This window comes from Aythya marila (genome assembly GCF_965140915.1).
Source record: "Aythya marila genome assembly, chromosome: 3".
In the NCBI taxonomy this organism is placed as follows: Eukaryota; Metazoa; Chordata; class Aves; order Anseriformes; family Anatidae; genus Aythya; species Aythya marila.
The window spans coordinates 70652314-70671946 of record NC_139044.1 but is presented as its reverse complement, the minus strand read 5'-3'; the positions used below and the strand labels follow the sequence as shown (position 1 = coordinate 70671946).

At 36.2% G+C, this 19633-nt stretch overlaps 1 protein-coding gene across 1 annotated transcript in view; it reads left to right on the top strand.

Moving 5' to 3' along the window:
* Positions 1-19633, top strand: part of SEC63 (SEC63 homolog, protein translocation regulator) — a 53482-nt gene that overhangs the window by 29488 nt on the left and 4361 nt on the right. Inside the window, exons 9-18 of the mRNA XM_082755874.1 lie at positions 242-336; positions 3268-3400; positions 4505-4597; positions 9865-10019; positions 11866-12013; positions 13601-13683; positions 15303-15362; positions 15576-15734; positions 16472-16630; positions 17571-17672. Of these exons, the coding sequence (XP_082612000.1) occupies positions 242-336; positions 3268-3400; positions 4505-4597; positions 9865-10019; positions 11866-12013; positions 13601-13683; positions 15303-15362; positions 15576-15734; positions 16472-16630; positions 17571-17672 (1187 nt within the window). The remainder of the gene's footprint in view (positions 1-241; positions 337-3267; positions 3401-4504; positions 4598-9864; positions 10020-11865; positions 12014-13600; positions 13684-15302; positions 15363-15575; positions 15735-16471; positions 16631-17570; positions 17673-19633) is intronic.

The following is a 19633-nucleotide window of genomic DNA, read 5'->3' as shown; positions in this document are numbered from 1 at the left end:
AGAGTGCTTAATGCCATGCAAAAAGGAACCTTGAGCTATTTCAGTTATCTTGTGCCAAGCATCATGTTCACAGTAGCTTTGTACTGTAGCAATAGCAACTCATCCCCTAAATAGAGAATATGAATGTGCATGCTTGTTGGGGGAAGAGTGGAGGTAAGTTTTGTGGCTGAGATTTGTGAAGAAATCATTTGGTGGCATAGAATATTGAAGACTGTTTGTATGTCTCCCATTATCTTTGCAGGGCTTATCATGGTTTTAGCAGGGGCATCTGAATTTGATCCTCAGTACAATAAAGATGCTACGAGCAGACCAGCAGACAACATTCAGATACCACAGGTTAGTTATATTGAGAGGTGTTTTATAAACAACTGGCTGTTTCAAGGGAGGGGGTGATGACCAGCTGACAGAACTCAATCCCTTGAGGCATTAATTTTGTTGAGATTGTGTCTTTTCAGAAACAGGAATTAAAAGCTAAACTTGATTTAGATTTTTTTTAAAAAGATACAACAACAGAAGATACAACGTTAAACAGATTCTATTTCAAGCACAAGCAGTTAGTATAAAACAGATATATATATAAATCTGTTTAGTGAGCTACATAGGGATCTAATGTATCAGTCCTTGTAGATTTTGAGTGTCAGTATTAGGAGGCAATTGCCACTTGATAAAGCTTGTTAGCTATAACCAGTTGTATCAGTAGCACAGATCTGGTTAAATATGTTAATATTGAAATAAGATTGTCTTGTCTGAGCTAAGAATATCTTTAAATGTTTTAACGATTCTTTCATGAATTTCAGATCTCTGGTTGCCTTTTTTCATTTTCACTGTGTGTTTCCAACAGAGATACAGTAATATATACTGCAACAAATAATTATAGCTAGCAGAGTTTTAGGAAGACTTATTTATCGGAAACTGATGTTTTGGTTTGAAGCACCGTGTACAACATGCTCTATATGAAAAATATTCTGAGTTAACAAAATGAGGGGGAGCAGTCCCACCGATTTAAACTCTGCCTGCATGCAATTGGATTTTCAAGTCATAAGCCTGTTTTCATGTCCTAAACATTAAGATAGGCTAAGATAGCTCCTTCCTTAATTGTCTTCATCTTTTACAAATTCTTCCTCTTCTTGTAGGCTTTGAGAAGGACCTAGAATTGTGGTCAGGTGGCTTTCTTTCTGCAGGCATTGTGCTCAGGAGCACGTGGCTGGGAAAGAACACCTTGATCATCAGGTCTCCTGTGCTACTGCAAGCATTGGCATTGTGCAAGCCCTTTACATTTAGGCATTTTTCCTTTAAAAGGCAGTCAAGCGTCCTGTTCCAGAACTTGCTGTTCTAGTAGTTAGGAATCTTGTTTGTGACCAATTTATATCCGTGGTTTTTGTCATCATTATTCTTGAGTTTGTTTTTCTTGCTCTGTATACCCTTAATGCATGTATAGGCAGAAGCATTAACCCATTTGTTTTCTTTTTGCTTTTATTTTGCTAAACTAAGAAAGCTGCTATCTTTTCTCTTTCCTAAAAGGCTCATCATTTCCCTCATCCTGCTACATGCTAAACGAGTTACTGTTCCCTGTTCTTATATTTCTAAATTTAACATTATTTTTTACTTTGGCCAGAGCTGTCCATAATATTCCACTGTTAAGTCTCAGCATTGCATTAGTGGCATTCCCTGTATTTCTGCAGGGAATGGCTGTAAGTGTACTGTTGCCCACAACTGTTTCATATGGGTGACAATGCAATCTTGAAGCCTCAATTCTTGTTATGCAAGTGTGTGGTGGTTTTACCCTGCTGGTTAGCTGAACTCCGCCATGGCTGCTCCCCCTTCTCGAAGGAAGAGGGGGAGAGAACACAATGGAAAGGGCTCAAGGGTTGAGATGAGAAAAGGGTCTGCAGGGCTGGTTCTTGCTCCCCTCTCCCAGCTGCTGCTGTGCAGCAATTTCTTCTGTTTCTTCAATCTGCTTTCCCAGAGACACAACCAACATTGCTCCCTGGCTTGGCTCTGGCCAGCAGCAGGTCCCTTTTGAAGCTGACAGGAGCTGGCTCTGATGTAACGTGGCAGCTCCTGGGCTCTGTTCACAGAGGCCACCCCTGCAGCCCCCCTGCTACCAAACCCTTGCCACATAAACCCATTACAAATTGTGACCTTGCTTTTTATACTGCTGGATCTTCCATTTCTAAAGCTCCAGTCATCAGTTTCATCCATGTTATTTTTTTTAGTATCTGACAATACAAGTCGCTGAAGCATAAATACAGTAAGGTATTGCTAATGATTTTTGTTAATGCACCTTGCTTTTTGTGCCATGATCATTGTTCAAAATTTTATTTCACCTTTGTATCATAAACCTAATACTGATAATTTTTATGAAAGATTTCTTATCAGAGCTTTATTCTTCTTGGTTTGGTGTTACACCATGATTTGTTTGCTAGGAACTTTTTATTACAAGATCTTTTTTTCAAGTGTAGGGAAAGACTGATCCAAAGTTAGTGTATCCTGCTTGTTGATATCCTTCCTTCTCCTTGTGGACAGAGATTTTTGGAACTTTAGTCCTTCCTTAGGTGACTTGTTGACCTAAAAAGTGAAGCTTCTTGATTCTTATAAACTATGAAGTTCTGTTACTCAGGTTTACAGCCTCTCTCTCCAGGGTTTTCAACAAACTCAGGTGAGAGACCTGTTTGAACTGTGCATCTTGGTCTGGTCAAGATCAAGTTAGGTCACCCTGAATAAAGAACACCATGTCTTTTCCAAGTTGGTGCTGTTTTTGTAAACTTAAAATACTTGATAGCCTACGAGAGAATTTAGGCTTAAAAACCACCTTCTTGTGATATTTGAGTCTATATCTGAGGAAGCTGGCTTGATCTTAAATGAAAATTCAAGGTGATGCTGTTGCTAGTGCATGTTGTGTATAGTATAAATACCTCAGCAATACAGCTGAATCTGGTAAACCTTGGCAATAATGACAAATTCTTCAAATATTTAGCTATCAATATAAATTTAATCACACCTCACTGATCGCAAGTTTCTTGCGTGCATATCTTCCCTTCACCTCCTTCCACAGTTGAAAAAACACAGTGAAAGATACCTCTTGGCTTGGTGGAGCTATATTAAAAATAAAATGACCATGTTCGTCTCTACAGAACGTTCCAGGGAAAAGTTACTTAAAGGCTTGCATAAATGAATGTAACCTTTTTTCTTTAAAAAACTGTTATCCTCACATTTGTTTCTCCTTGGAGCCAAAATAGCCATTTGTGTTTAACTATTTTATTTTAGCTAATCAGAGAAATTGGTGGCATAAACTTAAAGAAGAATGAGCCTCCACTCACCTGCCCTTACAGCCTGAAAGCCAGAGTTCTGTTGTTGACTCATCTTGCAAGGATGAAAGTCCCTGAGAGCCTTGAAGAAGGTAACAACTTTTCTTCCTAATCAGACATTGTTGAAACAGAGCAACAAATTGCATGCTGCAGTACTCATAAGTATAATTTTTATCCATTGAAGAGTTGCATTGGATCTCTGCTCAATAATCTCTATACAGAACACTTAGCTTTTCAATTTGAATGACTCTTTGAAAACATTTACTTAGCATTTTATCATTCTCTTCGTAGCCCTGTAATACTAGTATTGTAGTTGTTGATGCTTTTTGCTCGCAAATGTAATTTCAGAGTGTTTTTTCTTTGTAATACACCTCACATGTTTAACTTTTTAGTCTATTTCCTTCTCAGCATAAAGAAATTTAAGACAAGCATAATACTGCTCTCTTAACGTTTCCGTTCATGTTTTTTTTTTTTTTATTTCCACCCTAATGCTATGTAAAGCAAAGGAGATTAAATTAGAACTTTTAAAATATCAGTTACATATGAGCTTCAGTTATGTATTTTGAAATTCTTCATAATTGAATGTTCAGACAGAAATGTTTCTAAATGCCGTTCTTAAGTTTCATCCATGGCTTCTTAGGCTGACCAGTGAACTTGGTGTTCCGTATTTTAACACTTAAAATAAACAGCTTTGGTTTATGTTTATGAAAGTAACTGGAAAATCAGATGAATTTAAATCTCCACTAAAAGTCCTTCCTTTCCTTGCTACCGAGTTATTGTTTGTACTTACATAAATCTTTATAACTAGGGAGTACTTTACAAATTGTATTTTTTCCTCCCACGTTGGTGCTTCACTTAAATCCCTCTGTTAAAAACCTGTGATTACCTAAAGAATAACACTGTTTTAGTAAGAGTGATAAATTGCTTGGACATCCAGTATTAGATTGATTTTAAAAGTACTTTGAAGTGAAAGCTGTTTGTCTTGTGTACAAAACTTTTTTTCCCTCTTAGCACTTTCTCTTTCCTGTTTTGTTAGGGAATCCTATAGACATGCTTCAGTGAGAATGAAGTGGTAGTTTCAGTAATACAGGAATGAATAGAAATGAAGGCTATACTGTTAAATGAACAGTTCATGTAAACTATTCCCTTTTTTCCTGATAGGATGCAGCATAATTGCAGCAAGTTTTGTCTTGCAGATCAGCAGTTTATCCTGAAAAAGAGTCCGGCACTACTTCAAGAAATGATTAATGTGATCTGCCAACTAATAATAATGGCTCGAAGCCGTGAAGGTAAGGAAAGAAACAGTATAATTAAAACTAGTAAATATCATCCTTCATTGCATTACTTCAAAAAAAAAAGTCCGTGCTTCTTCTGGAAAACTTAATCTGTGATATTTAGAAATGCTTAAATGCGCTTTCGCTCTTCTTACTGTAGTGAGAGAGTTCTCCACTTTCAGGATTGAAATGCTGCTACTGCCAAGTCCTGCTCCGAAATCTTGAGAATCTATGTTCAGCTTTTAATTTTTGCTGTTAAAATTTTCTCTTTAAATGCTCTGAAAAACATTTTCTTAAAGATCTGGTCCATTTTTGACAGCAAAGCACTTAATATAAGATAAATTGAAACTTGTGTTCATCCATCTTTTAATTGCACTCTTTTCCAGTTCATCCCTTCCTGTTATGAGCGTCACTTGTTTTAACTCATTTCTTTGCTATCATTTCTTCTTTTGTGTGTATTGTTCAAATTTCTTCATTTCTGGTACCAGCGTTGTTTAGCCTGCTGTGTATGTTTTTTTTTTTTCCTGGTTTTGTAATGGCAGGTACTTCACTGTAATTGCTGCAAAAAATATAATTTATTTGAAATGTAATACTTGAGCTTTTTCATTTTTATTATAAGGCATTAAGCTTGAGAGGGTTGTTTGTGGAGTAAAGACTTGAGTCTTATTCCTCTATCACAACAAATATAAGCAGGGCATACTTAAACCAAACTGGTGACTATTTTGTTAGCTGTCAAATAACACTTATTGGCTGTTCTTTACTAGACCCAAACCCCTTTAACAAGCATTATAGCCTCCTAACAAGAATAGTTTTGAGGAGGATCTTCCTCAGCCCTATTGCATGTAGTGCTGGAAATGGTGCTCTGTAACCTGGTAAAATAAGAGAGAGGACACAAATAGATAAAGCTGTTGCTTGCTGTTTGACTGTCATACTTGGAAAAAAAAGCAACAAATAAGTTATTTCACTTCCAGTCCTTATCTTTACCAGTCTCTGAGACTGCTGGGGAGTAAACTCGAAACCTAGAAAGAAACAACAGATGTAATTTTCATTGTATAGGTTACTGTAGCATTATATTTCCTAATGAGAGTCATTAGGAGCTCAGCTGTATGTAGATAGATGCTGGGTATGTTTTTGTGTGTGTTCTCTGGACTAGCACCACAACCATACTGTAAAGGAATCTCAAACACATATTTAGCATGGGGAAACCAATGCTTTCAAGCTCTATTTGTTTAATAGCTTAATAATGTATTTCATAAAAAGCTAAGTAGCTGTTTTGGAAATATTTTTTCAAAGTTTTGCTAGCTCAGCCAGGCTGAGTCAACATACTCTAGCTAATTAGAAAAAGCACTTGTATGAAAACATTTTTTTTCCTTATAAGCCCTTGCGTGTGCCAAATGGAAGTATTTATTCTTTTGCTATTTAGTTGCTTAGCAAATTTAAAATGTTGGCTCTATTTTTAATGACAGCACACATGTAGAGTTTTACTCCCTGCTGACTTTCTCATTGGGAACAAACTGGAAATTGAAAAGCTGTTGTTGTTTATTTTCTGAAGATATGAGTAATATAAAAGATATTGCAATTTTTGAAAGACTTTTTTCATTAAAGTATGTATTTGTCATCTTAATGTAATGTACCTTAAAACTTAAATGATGGAAGTTTCTGGTTAGCAATAGGTGTCCAGCAGCCCTAATATTTGAAAATACAGAGGTGAAGGCATGGGGTTAATTTTATCCGAAGAAACATTTTGTGGATAAATCATATGTTGTGAAAGCTAAATTGATGCCTGGATGAGGAGTCTTGTTTTGTGCTATGTTCATTTGTCTTTCAAATATCCTGAAATATTAGAATATTATCCTGAAATATCCTGAAAACTAATAATGTTGTAGCAGTAATAGTAAAATCTGTGCATAAATGCTTACAGAATTTTTGAAAGCATACTTCTTTGTAATCAAGTCTTCTGAAGAAAAGCACCCTGAAAATTAATCTTCAGAAACTTGACACTTTAGTTTTCAAGATAACTTTTTTAAAATTTCCATGCAGCATTCATCTTGATCCCGTGTCAGCTGTTCTTGAAGGAGGTGCAGGAAAGCATGACAGATCCTAAGGACAGCACATTATGGAGGGAAATTTATGAAGTTCCCCTGTCTGAGCCCCTAACAGGGACAAGCAACCTTCCCCTGTGAATAGCAACTGCTGTGTATCCCCATGAAAGCCATGGACACTACCATTCTTACCAAGCCCTATTAGAAATAATCCATCGTAAAAGATTGAATATATGTCTTAATTTTTAACAGAGCTATCGTTCTTTGCAAATAAGTGTGAGTTTATTATTTGTTATTTGCAAATAAGCTTGAATTTGCTTTCATAAAAGCAAAATGAATGTTATTTTCATTTCAGCCCACTCTGAGTTTTACTCACTGCTATGATTTTTCCAGCCTGGTGAAAAAATGTGTCAGTTGTGAATTACCTGCAGATAAAGTGTCTTGTATGCTCTTGCCAATTTCTACATAGCTTGCGAGACTTTATTTTACACTCTGCTCCCTGAAAATATGCCTTGCTCTGTGGCATCCCTTGTTTGCATCCATTATTTGGTGGTGACAACTGGTAGTTTAGGCCTGCTGATTATCAGCTATCTTGATGGCTTCCTTGAGATCATCCTTTAAGTGGAAAGCTGTCCTGTCAAGTGTGGTATGTGTTGTCAAAAACATGATATGCTCGCTCTCTATATATATGCTCAGGGTAGGTTTCGTAATTCAGACTGGGAAATGCAATGTGACTTCGAGGTTGTGGTTTGACCCATTCCCTCTCAAGCAGCTGTTATTTGCATTTAAATTTGTGATCGACTCGTTTCATGTCATATGTTTTGGATGTCCTTGTGTTTCATAGATGAAAGGTCATCTTATCTTGTGCACTTTGACAAGCAGAAGCTGTCAAAATATGTGCAGTTATGGCATTCATTTTATGTGGAGGGCAGTTGGGTATTGTTAAAAGCTACACTGTTCTCAAATTCCCTCTCTGGGGGATAGTCCTGTGTTATTTTCAGGAAACCAAAGTAATGTTGTCCAACTTGGTTAAGACATTTTCTACTGTCATGTGGATGATGAGTTCATGCTTTGAGCAACAGGAATTTCAGCTCTGACTAGTGCTCTGTGGTCTCAGAGCTCTAGGTGAATTTCCTGTGAAAGCCAGTTTGTCAGAGAATATTTAGGATTTTTTTTATTAATTTTGCAGTGTGACTTTGCTTAGAAGCAGACAAAAAAATTAGAGATGAGGTGGTAGATAGGTAAGACAGAAATGAAATCTAGTGCTACTTAGTTGGAAGGTTAGTCAACCCATTACTATTTTTTGAAAGCTGGAATTTGCATCTTGGTTACTTGTCAGTATTTCTAGCCAGATGGTTCCCTTCCTAATCTCTCTGATGTTATTTTTCTCTCCGCTTTGCATGTAATATTCGTGCTATTTATTAATATATTGCATTAAAAAAGAAAAAGTTCTGTTGTATAATTTGTTCTGATAGCTGACTGTATTTATAGCTTGGTGTAATTCATGAAGAAACAGGCCATAAGGGGGGAGAGGGGCAAGTGGAGCACAGGAGATGGAGTGACCTTTCAGATGCATTTAAATACAGTATTAGCTGCCTATAAGTGTGCAGAAAAGTATATAAATGAAGGAGAAAACATACTGAAGATACCAAGTTTGTTTTCTTCAGTCATATATGTTACCTTTTCATATTTCCTCTGTAAAAGGTTTTAAAATTAATGTAAACTCACTTTGTATCAAGATTATTGGCCACTGGCACTTAGCAAAAATCACAAAGTGTTTTATTTTTTGTATCTTTTTGGTGAGGTGCAGGCTATAGCCTGTCTGCCCTCTGATCCAGGTGCAAGTAAACCTGTTGATATCTACATCTATGATTGCCCTGGCACCGTGGTAAACTTGATCACACAGCCCTAGCAGTGTGGGTGTATTTCCTCTTACCTTCCATCTAGTTAGTGAAAGATGCCTGTGTGCCCCTGTTGTAGCATCTCAGACATACCAGTAACAGTCAAATCCATCTGCACCAAATATTCATATTCGTGTATGTTGGTATTTGTATGTGCACAAATAGTTATATATTCCTATGCCGAATATGAGAATAAATATAAAAATAGCTGTGCCAGTCAAGATAATCAAAAGTTGATTGTTTCTGGGGAAAGTTTAGGAAAACGCATGCATGGATTTATAGATAAGCTGACAGGCTTTCTAAGTTATGCCCTTTCTGTAATGCTTGTTTAAAACTGCCTTCAGCTCTTTTCATATGCCACATACGAGTTCAGAAAAGAATCGAGTAGCTTAACTGCCTTTTGTCTCTCTGAAGATCATCTAACTTATTTTTCTGTTTCACTGGAAAGCGTGTATAGAGCAACCTGAACGTTGCCAATTTCAGACTTGCAACAGCTCATGAGCTGCTGGAGTCTGAAATGAGTTTCCTAAACAGGGTTTTGTGAAATCTTATTTATGAATTGACAGTTGTCAAATGCAGTAGTAGAACAGTATGTGGAAACCTGTCTGCCTTGCTGTTCTTTTTTTCTTTACAGACATGATGAAGAGTATTAAATGGCTTTTTTTCCTTTTGCTGGGCTCTGGTTAAGATTTTCTCCTTGTGTATCTTCTCTTTGTATCTTCTCTTCTTACTGCCTTCCAACATAATATGCTCTGCTTAGCTCCAGTTATACCTACGTTTTTTTCTTGTGTGTGCCAGGCTGCTACGTTTACATTTATCTCTCAAGATGATCTTAAAACCCTTTTTAAATCTTGAAAATAATGTGTTGCAAAAGATTAATGTTTAATGATAATCTATATTTAACGATATCCTTACTAACCAGAGCTAAATGATTTAAACATGCGCACATATATAGTATCCAAATGTAAAACAAGCTGTTTCTGATGCTTTTTTTTCTTTTCCTCAGAAACTTTGTGGTAGTGCTACTCTCTGTAATGGTAGCATAGATTTGTGCTGTTGTTCCCTGAGACTGTTAGATGGAAGTCTTTCTGTTCTTAGTGTTCAACTGTGGTAGCTTAAATAGGGGGGGGGGGGGGGGAGGAAAATGTTTGCTGAACTATGTGACTGCAAGGACAGTAAAAAGGCTGCCTGACTAATTATGCTGAAAGCTTCAAAAGCTTTCTTGCTTGGCTTACTGAAAACAAGGTTGCCTGTAGTCTGTAACTCAAATATACATTGGAAAAGTGTGAAAGGGGGAAAAAAAAATTAAAATGATGTGGTATATTCCTTTCTCCCCAAGAAAGGGAGTTCCGTGCTCCATCTTTGGGATCTTTGGAAAATTGCATGAAGCTTTCCCAGATGACTGTCCAAGGGCTTCAGCAGTTCAAGTCTCCACTTCTGCAGCTGCCTCACATTGAAGAGGACAATCTTAGGCGAGTCTCCAATCATAAAAAGGTATAAGACTAGGAATGATGCTTGTTAACTTATTAAAACATTTTTTTGATTAACCTGTTGGTCTATAAGGAAGCAAAGTCACGAATTAACTGCAAGAAAAAAGAAAACATCAGTATTTGTGTGTGTGTGTATATATATATATAAATAAGATGTGCATATATAGGAGTATGAGGAATTCAGTGCAATATACCCTAGATTTGTGTGCTTTTTGTATTTTTAAATTCCATCTCTGATAGGAGGTAGGAATGAAGATCAGAGATCTGTTAAGTATAAAAGGCACGTTGACCTCAGAAACAGAAGAAACAGTTTCTTTCTTATTGCAGAGTATTATCTTCTGTTGAATGCAACATGTTTTCACAGTACAGCTGGAATATAATATTTTTTTGCTTGTTTTGCTCTGTCATCTAGTTTGATTAAAAAAAAAAAAAGCAATTCGATGATAGTACAAAGGACTTCATAAAAGGAAAAAAAAATTACTGTGTTTAAGTATTTCAGGTTTTGTGATCCTTTATGTATGAAAGAGGATGCATTTAAAAACAAACAAAACAAAAGTAAGCTATTGCTGTGTAGCTGTTGCTGGATAAGTATTGATATTTGTAGAATTTAAGGACAAAAAAGGTTGTGTGACTATGTTGTCTGAATACCTGCATACATTTCTTTACGCCTGTTGCACTGACTTCTGCTGTGTTCAAACCTGCTTATTTGTTTGACTGTAGCATATCTTCCACAAATTCCTGGTTAGAAACAAGCAGTTATATTCTAATAGAGGCTGTTGACTTTTATGATAGTCTTATGACAATGGCTAATTGTGTTTAAAATGTTATTTTTATGTAATGTAAGCTTTGTTTAGCTGCATTAGGTAGTTTAACAGCATTAGGTAGTGTTTAAGTGCTTCTTTATTAGTGTAGAGATAACGAATTCTTGAGTGCCACATTTTTCTTTTGATTTACTTTGAAGATGCTCATTCACTGGCATTAAATAGTCTGTTCCTTGGGATCAAGTAGAAGAACAATTCTCTTACAAGTATTGTTAAATGCTTATTTTTCTTAATTGAGTTGCAGTCTATAGGGAGCATGCAATAAAGTACACGCAATTCTGAATATAGTTTTGATATGTATAGTGTTCCTAAGAAAACAAGACTTTGACTATTTTGTAATCCCATTCATCTTTTCCCTGAAAGACAGGAGGCCAATTTGTTAGGCTTATTTGTACAGGATTCCCATGCAATTCATTTATAATATAGTCCCCTAGATGGGGACGTAATCAGCCTGCCTGGAGTCATGATCAACCTGCCTAGATACGTTAAGTTGATTTTAATAAAATACATACTTTCCTAATGGTCTGAGGCAATTTAGTGTTCAGACAAATCTCTGTTTCTGTCCTTGCCCCTGTGCTCTGCAAATCTTTAAAAGGAATAATTTTAGATTTCTTTGCAATTCAATATAACAACTAAGTACAAGTTACTTAGCTTTTTCCTGCTAGCATAAATCTCAAAGCACTGAAGTAGTCCAGTTAAACAAAGAACTCAATTTCGACTCATCTTTCTGAAAGAGCTGAGCTGAAATAATACTTTTGTAACAAACCTATTCAGTTTCTAAGGGATCACATCCTATGAAACACACCAATGTTCAGACCAGTGTCATTAGGTTAGAATGGAACCTCTTTGTTTTATCGCTTAGCAAAACTTGCAAGTTTTCAAAAATGTGGCTTTTTTATAAGATCAAATCAAATGTTGTGTATATATTAGTAATGTGGGGACACAAGTGATGTATTAGCAAGAGTTTTTGTGGACTGTGTTCTCTGCTACCATGTGGTTTCTTTTTTTTTTTTTTTTTTTTAAATTCAGTATAAAATCAAAACTATTCAGGATTTGGTGAGTTTGAAAGGTTCTGATCGTCGGAATTTACTGCATTTCCTTGAAGATAAGAAATATGATGAAGTTATGGCTGTCCTTGGTAGCTTTCCACATATCACTATGGATATAAAACCACAGGGTAAGTCGGAGGTCTTTCTGTTCTGTATATGTCAGTCTTATGACATTTTGGTAGTTTGTTGGCAGTAGTCTTTTAGAGGACTCTGAAACACAACTCACTATTATTTATGTGGCTTGGAAATGACATTTTTTGATTGGCAGACTCTTGTACGTGAGATTAATAGTCTGAGAAGATAAAATACATTAAAACATTTCACCAATTCCCAAGTCAGCAATACTTTCTCCTACAGGAGCTTATCTGGTATTTCATCAGTTGGTTTAATATTTCATGAGTAATATGGAATTCTGGTTGAAATGCCACTTTTATTAGCTATCTTAAAAAGTTGTCCTTATACCTGAATTTATGTTTGGCTTATTCTAGTATGGAGTGACTGATGACTAAATATTCATGGGTTTCTTTGTGATAATCTTTTGCACGTTTTTTTTATATGGCAGAATTTGTCCATGCTGTGCTTAAATTTTGCATGCACTGTTTCAACGAGAGTATAATTGTGTTAATCTCTAAGTTTAGGTACATTATTAATCAGTCCCTGTTAGGTAGCTGTTTAGTGGAAAGTGGATTGGTTCTTCAGTCTCCTTTCCTGTGTAGAAGATCAGTGCTAGTAAATCTGAAATATATGAAAGGTTGTTCTAATACTTATTTATATTGTTACTGCAGTGGCAATGATAAAATTCAAAATGTGATGCATTTGGTTGGGTAGCCTAACTTTTAACTTGTCATATGCATAGTCCTCTCTGAGAACAAAATGTTAATGAAAATGCCTGTTAAGGAAACAAATGTTTGTTAACCTTGGTATTTCCAAATATTTACTTTTTTTTTTTTTTTTTAAAGCAAGCGAACAACAACAGAAACCCCACTGCTTTATTGTACTGAAGTTATATGAAACATAATATTGTATGAAATATATATATGTTAAACTAGTAAATAGCAAAACTGCCTTCCTGGGGCAGGGTGGGGTGTAAATCAAAGTTCCACACTGGGATATAACTCTCTTCTTCCTCGACCTGGAACGTTATCCAGTTCATAGACCGAAGAGATAAACTCTTCAATGGCCTTCCTGTGGGTTTTCCGTTTGATGTTTTAGTTAAAGTAATCATTTCTGTTCTTTTATTTTCCTTTGCCTTCTACTTAAAAAAGAATTAAATGCATGATTGTTAAAGTGGCATAGAAATTGAGTTGTTAATCATATGAAAGTCAGGGAAATCAAAGTTACGATTCCCAGAACAAATATAACAAGGTCCCTTTGGTCATATGTGGTATTTCATGTTTCTGAAGTTTTATGCTTTAATATATATAATGCACAATATAATAGAATTATGGTTCCCACAGAAGCAATAACTTTGAATTTCCTAACTTCCATGCAATTAAAATTTCAAACTCAATGTTGCTATTTTATAGTTTTCTGAATTATCAGCCCTCATCCTGACAGTGTATTTGATGTTGTAAGAGACTTATTTAATAATATTTTGAGATTGCTTCTGTTATGTCTAAATATAAGCATACAAATTCAGCTTTTTAACAGAACATATTTAATGGAGAAAAAATGCTTTGCAGAAGTGTAATAGATGTATTGCTCTTTTATTCCAGTTTTGGATGATGAAGACAGCAACAATATTACAGTGGGTTCTCTTGTCACTGTTCTGGTCACACTGACAAGACAAACAATGGCAGTAAGTATTAACAATACTTATTCTTTAAGGTTAACTGCGATTATGTGCCTATCAGCAAGCATTTATGCTTTGGGAGCCAGCATGGTGTTTTGTAAATGTAACTATAAAATAAAGATTTTTAAATTGAGAACTTGTGCTCTTGATCCTCTCTGTATTTCTGTTTCTGAATGAGTCAGTTTTCCTGGGGTCAGATTGAAGTTGAGTCAGACCCATTGCAGCTCTGTAGGAAACAATGAAATATGGCAGGTGATACTGCCCTGAGGTTTGTAACTAAGAGTGAAAGACACTCAGAAACTTAGTTCCTGAGGTAGGATGAAGTATTTGCTCAAATACTTAAGGTAGTGTTTGGAACTGATTTCACTTTGTGGACTCATAATGTTACAAATCCATTGATTTTTTTGGACACTTAAGAAACTCAGTCCAGCAGAGTATAGCATATACATAGCTTAATATAAAAGAGAGACACCTGTGCCATAGGAAGCAGACTGACTGGGTAGCAACATGATGTAACCAAAATAATACTACACCCTAGGAGTTAAATTTCCGACTTGTGCTTATTTTTTATCTTAAAATGTAGTAATAACTTTCTTTGAATGAAAAATGTAGTACACAAACTAAATAAACTTTTACCCAACAGAGTCTCCAGTATAATCTTTTACATCTGTACTATTCAGATAATTGTCTAAGTAAATTGAAGGCCTGAATTAAGCCACTAATGTAGGGCATACAGGCAGGAGTGTAACAGGTGGGGACCAGACTACACACTGAAGGCAGTTAAACACAAAGCAGTCTGTATGTGCAACTACCGAGTGTTCATGTTGTGGAATTTCAGAATGCAGCGTCTCGATGATAACTGAGGATGCAGTAAGTAGAAAATAAAAACACCATCACCTGCTGGAGAAAGCTGAAAATTGTGAGCAAATTTAACTGTACTTCAAAATTAATTAAGAGGTCTGACAGTGCATAGAAAACTCATATAAGGTGCTTTCTACATGGGACTCTACTAGGTGGTCTGACCTTGATATACGTGGGCTAAACATCTCTTATTTGCCATCATTCTGTAAGACATAATCCCCATAACTGTTTTTATGTTTTTAATGGCACATAGTATGCTTTGATGAAAGAAAGACAGAAATGGAAAACTCCCATTTATATAGAAATGTTCTAGTGAACAGAATACTAACTTTGTGTTTGTGTCTCAACGTTTCGTATATCTAGTTTGATTGCTTTCCTGTGTCCCTGATTAGCAGTGCAGCTGTTAGTTTTTAATGTTCTGGCAATTGGAACAGAATTTGCATTTTACTACTGCTTGCTTTTGTGATAAAGGATTTCTTTTTTATAAAACAAGCAGGTTCTTTGGAACAAGATGGCCAGTTGTTACTAAATTTCCTTTTAATGTTAGTGATGGAAAAATCCTAGACCAAATGTTTGAAATACTCTAATTTTGATGTGTTAATCCCCTGTTGCATTTGTCAGTGCAAAAAAATTTTTTTTGGAATAAAACCTTCAGAACGGATTTAGCTATATTTAGTTAAGTTCAAATATAAATGCAACTCTTTAATCATTTGCTCGTTTGGTACAGAGAGGCATTAACAGTTCTCACATCTTTCTCTAATCAGGAAGTGTTTGAAAAGGAACAGTCTATATGTTCAGCAGAAGAGCAACCAGCAGAAGAGGGGGTAAGTTGAGAACAAATGTTCCTCTTGCTAGCCGAAGAGAACTTTTGAGTTACTAAATTTGCCCTTCTCAAGCACCTTCTTCAGAAACACTTACTAAGTGTCTCTTGAACTCTGCTTTCTAACTTTGGTTCTCAGCTTTAAAATGCTTGAAGTAGAGTGGATACCTGAAGTTTGATGAACAGAATAAATATTTTAAATACTATTTTCTTACAGCAAGGAGACAGCAACAAAGCGAAGAGCAAAGGATGGCAGCAAAAGAATAAAGGAACCAAGAAAGCTTCAAAATCAAAGAAAAAGAAGCCGTTGAAAAAGAAACCTGTGCCGCCTTCATTGCAGCCACCAAAACAGCAGAAGCAAAAACAAGCTAATGGGGTAGCTCATAGATTCATTGATACTTTAGTTTTATGTTCTGTTTATCATTCTTAATCTGATATTTTTTGTTTTGTTTGTTTTTACATTTCATTCAGTGCTTCTGTAAAGCATGTTTCCTAAAATATTCTTTTTCTTGAGATTAAAAAATTATGGATAAAATTATCAGTGAACTCTACCCTAGTGGGGTTCTTGTGGCCCACTGAAAATTATGCCTAACTAGTTTAGAAGTCTGGCTTCATATTCCTTTTTTTAACAGTTTTGTTATGCTGCCATCTGGGATATGGATTGTTCTATACCTTATACTTTTCCTTTAAGGGCAAAAAATTAGTAAGATGAAGTTTTCTTCTGGTAAATTAAACAGGTTTAGTACCTTTATGCACCTACTGCATGGTGTTTTCTCCATTTCGTGGGTCATGCTGTAGGTATTTCCTCTCTAATTTTTGTATGACTTCTTTGAAATGCATCCCTGGAATCAAACACCCTTTTCTCCTATTTGTGTCACGGATACCATATGGAGAAGGAAAATTGCTTCCCTGCTCCTCTTAGGACGTGAGGTGAAGAAGATTAATCTTCTTTGTAGATGTACTCCGCCACACAGGAAGAGCGTAGATCAAAATAGGAAATGAGAGTTAAAATAAGAAATGAGACCTTAAAACAAGTGCTGAAAATGTTGCATACCACAATAATGCAGACAAACTAAGTTAGAGGTGGGTCGTTTTGTTTTTTCCACTCACTAGGAAGTAGTTGCAAAGGAAGAAGAAGAAGAGATCTCTGATAAAGGAAGTGAATCTGAAGAAGAAGAAACAAACAGGGACTCTCAAAGTGAAAAAGATGATGGAAGTGACAGAGACTCTGACAGAGAACAAGATGAGAAACAAAACAAAGACGATGAAGCTGTAAGTCTTGCTTTTTCTTGAAGGGTAATGTTGCCTCTGGGCTTGAGAGAAAATGCATTTTAATCCTCTAGCATCCCCTCAGGCTAGGCAACACTAGGATAAAGAAGTAATATTGGTACACCAGAGGTTTTCAGGCCTCATTCTGGCATAAGAGCTCTGTCATTGCAAGTCTGTTTTAGAAAGAGTAGTGAAAGGTCTTTGCAATGTAGACAAAGCATAAAAATGAAAAGAGAAAAATAGCTTAACTTCAGGGAGTGATTGCAATGTTTCTTTCAGCTTAATTTGATTACTATCTGCTGCAGATTATCATATAATGCCTCTCCTTTGAACTTTGTTCTTTATATACAGTAGCTATTGTATACTGTACAATGCATGCTATAAGCATGTTGTAGTTGGAGGAACTGTTACATGTACTTAATATGAAAACTCTACTGTTGATTACTCAGTCATTTGAAACTGGGGATTAAGAGGTTGCAATTGAGAATGAAGCACTGTGGTTGTAGATGACTTCTGCACCACAGTGGAAGACTTAAGAGAGGCAGCTGGAAGTCCAATACAGGGTGAGAATAATCTTCTGACTGGGTGGGGAAAAAAGCTTTTAATCAAGACACTTACAGATTAGATGAGTGTTTATAGGTGGTGCAATAGTAGGGAGTTCTGAATTTGCAGACTGATCTTGCAGATCTGTTTTTTGTTGTTTTTTTTTTTTAATACCTACATTAGTGATTTCATTAGCTTTACTATTTGATATATAAATATATATTTTTGGCTTTTAATTGTACTGTATAATTTAATCTTTGTGTGCCTTTCCCATTTATAAAACATAGTGCAGTATAGTGTAAGAGCTTGTCATAGGTATCTTTTTCATAGGCTAAAATTTTTCTTTTTTCGGTCAAGAGATGGCTAGTGCACAGTAACTTGTTAAATTTGTCTTTGACAGGAGTGGCAAGAATTACAGCAAAGTATACAGAGAAAGGAACGAGCTCTTCTTGAAACCAAGTCGAAGATAACACATCCCGTTTACAGTCTCTTTTTTCCAGAGGTCAGTAATAGAAAACATAGTTGTGACACATGAGAATTAATATAATAAAAAATAATCACTCTTTATATAGTTTTCCTGTAAATACTGGACTTCAAAAATATTCTAATACTTGAAGAAATTGCTAATCTTTACCTGAAAATGTCTTGCTTTCTAAAGACCCCTTCCCTGGAACTGGCATAAGCCAATCATGGAGCAGTCTTTTCTATACAGCTTAAAGATATAAGGTCAGCTGTGAGGAGGTATCAGAGAAAGAAGAAGAGGATGCATTTAAGAAGGGTGTCTCGGTACTGTAGGTAGGTTGGGGTGTGTCTACAGCAGCCTTTGGCTTTGCAAGTTCTATCAGTTGTTACTTATGCAAACTGCTGACGAGTTTGCAGGTGTCTGAAAACCCATTACAACAATGCAACCATGAAAAGGATGGCATTTCTCAAAGTGTGGGTTTTGTGTTCTGAGCAAGTGAGAAAGCTCAGTGGGAGATGATCAGATTGGAACCAGAAAGGAGGAATATTTGGCCATGCTTTCTTTCCGGGCCAGTGGTTCAGAGGGTTCCCTTTAGCTTCCTAATCAGACAGCAGGGAAGCAATTTAGGGTGTCTTCTCCTGCATTGTGCTGGCTCCAGTAACAGGGAGCAGAAGCAAGGCTTATGCTTCCTTTTCTGGATTAAAGGAGGTGACTGAGATGGGGAAGAACATGCTGCCTCATGACATCTAGCTTTGAGATTATTGTAATGCTGCATTTTCCTGACATTGTTAGGCAACTTCTCATCTCTCAATACAAATTCTGACTGTGTACCAGTATAACAGAAAAAGTTGTACTGGTATTTTGCTCTTGTATCTGCCTTAGATCACGTCAGACACACAGCGGAGTTGTTGCTTGTTGCTGCAAAGGCAGTTGGCTTTGGTCATCAATTTAACCTCAAATAGCGTATACTATGCACTGTGCTACAGGGGTGCTAACTACTAGTTGTTTTTTTTTTTTACTGCACCAAAGGTTCCTTCAGAGACTTTGCTTATGCTCCCAAGTAATAAGCTGCTGTGTGTAACAAAGCTGTTGATAGATTTGATGATAAAATCAAAATGCGGTACCATGGTTAAAAAAGGAAATACAGCTCCGAACCAAATATTTGAAGGAAATGCGTGGTATTGTAGTTGTAAATTTTCTGTTTTCTCCGCACTGATTTCCCAAAAGTTGAATGCAGCTGCAGTTGGAGCATATTCAGAGTTGATTTGCAGAATCTGAAGGAAAAAACCTGAAGAACAAAACTCTGGTTTATTTTTTCCTCTGTGATTTATGGTATACTTAATCACAGTTGTTGCCAGCTCAGAGATGCAGAGTTACGGATGAAGTGTTGTATTAATCTTTATATTTCCAGGGTTTATGGATGTTTGAGTGTTGCTGAGCCTCATTGGGACTGCCTCCTGAGGACCAGTATGTGCTTTCATCAAAGTTTTTAGGCAGTTGATTACTCTGCCAGTGATGCATCTTTAATCTATGCAGGTTCCTAAATAATTATCTTCTGCTTCCGCAACCGTAGATCCAGAAACTGCACAGATTGTAGTTTTGACATTTTTAGGTAGAAACTAGCCCTGGTATTCCAATTTCATGAACATACTGGTTCCCTGGCATGCCAAACCTTGCACCCATCTGTTAAAGGGCGCTTTGCCCATTTGCCTGTTAGCTTGCCAGACTCTCACAGGCACAAACTGTAAATTCCACCCAATAAGAGAGTGGAAAATGACACTCCTGCACAGTTGTCCTTTCTATAAAAAATTACTTTGCGTTCAGGTTCTTCACTTCCAAAGAGTTTACTCTCTAGATTTCTTCGAGCACTAGAGTAATGAATGGTATTTCTTTCCCCACTTGGCTGGGTGTTATTTTTACCAGTTTTTGTGAAAATTCAGTTGACAGTTCTGTACTTTCCTCTAAGGAGAAAAAAAAAGGATTCCTTGCCATTAAGTGTG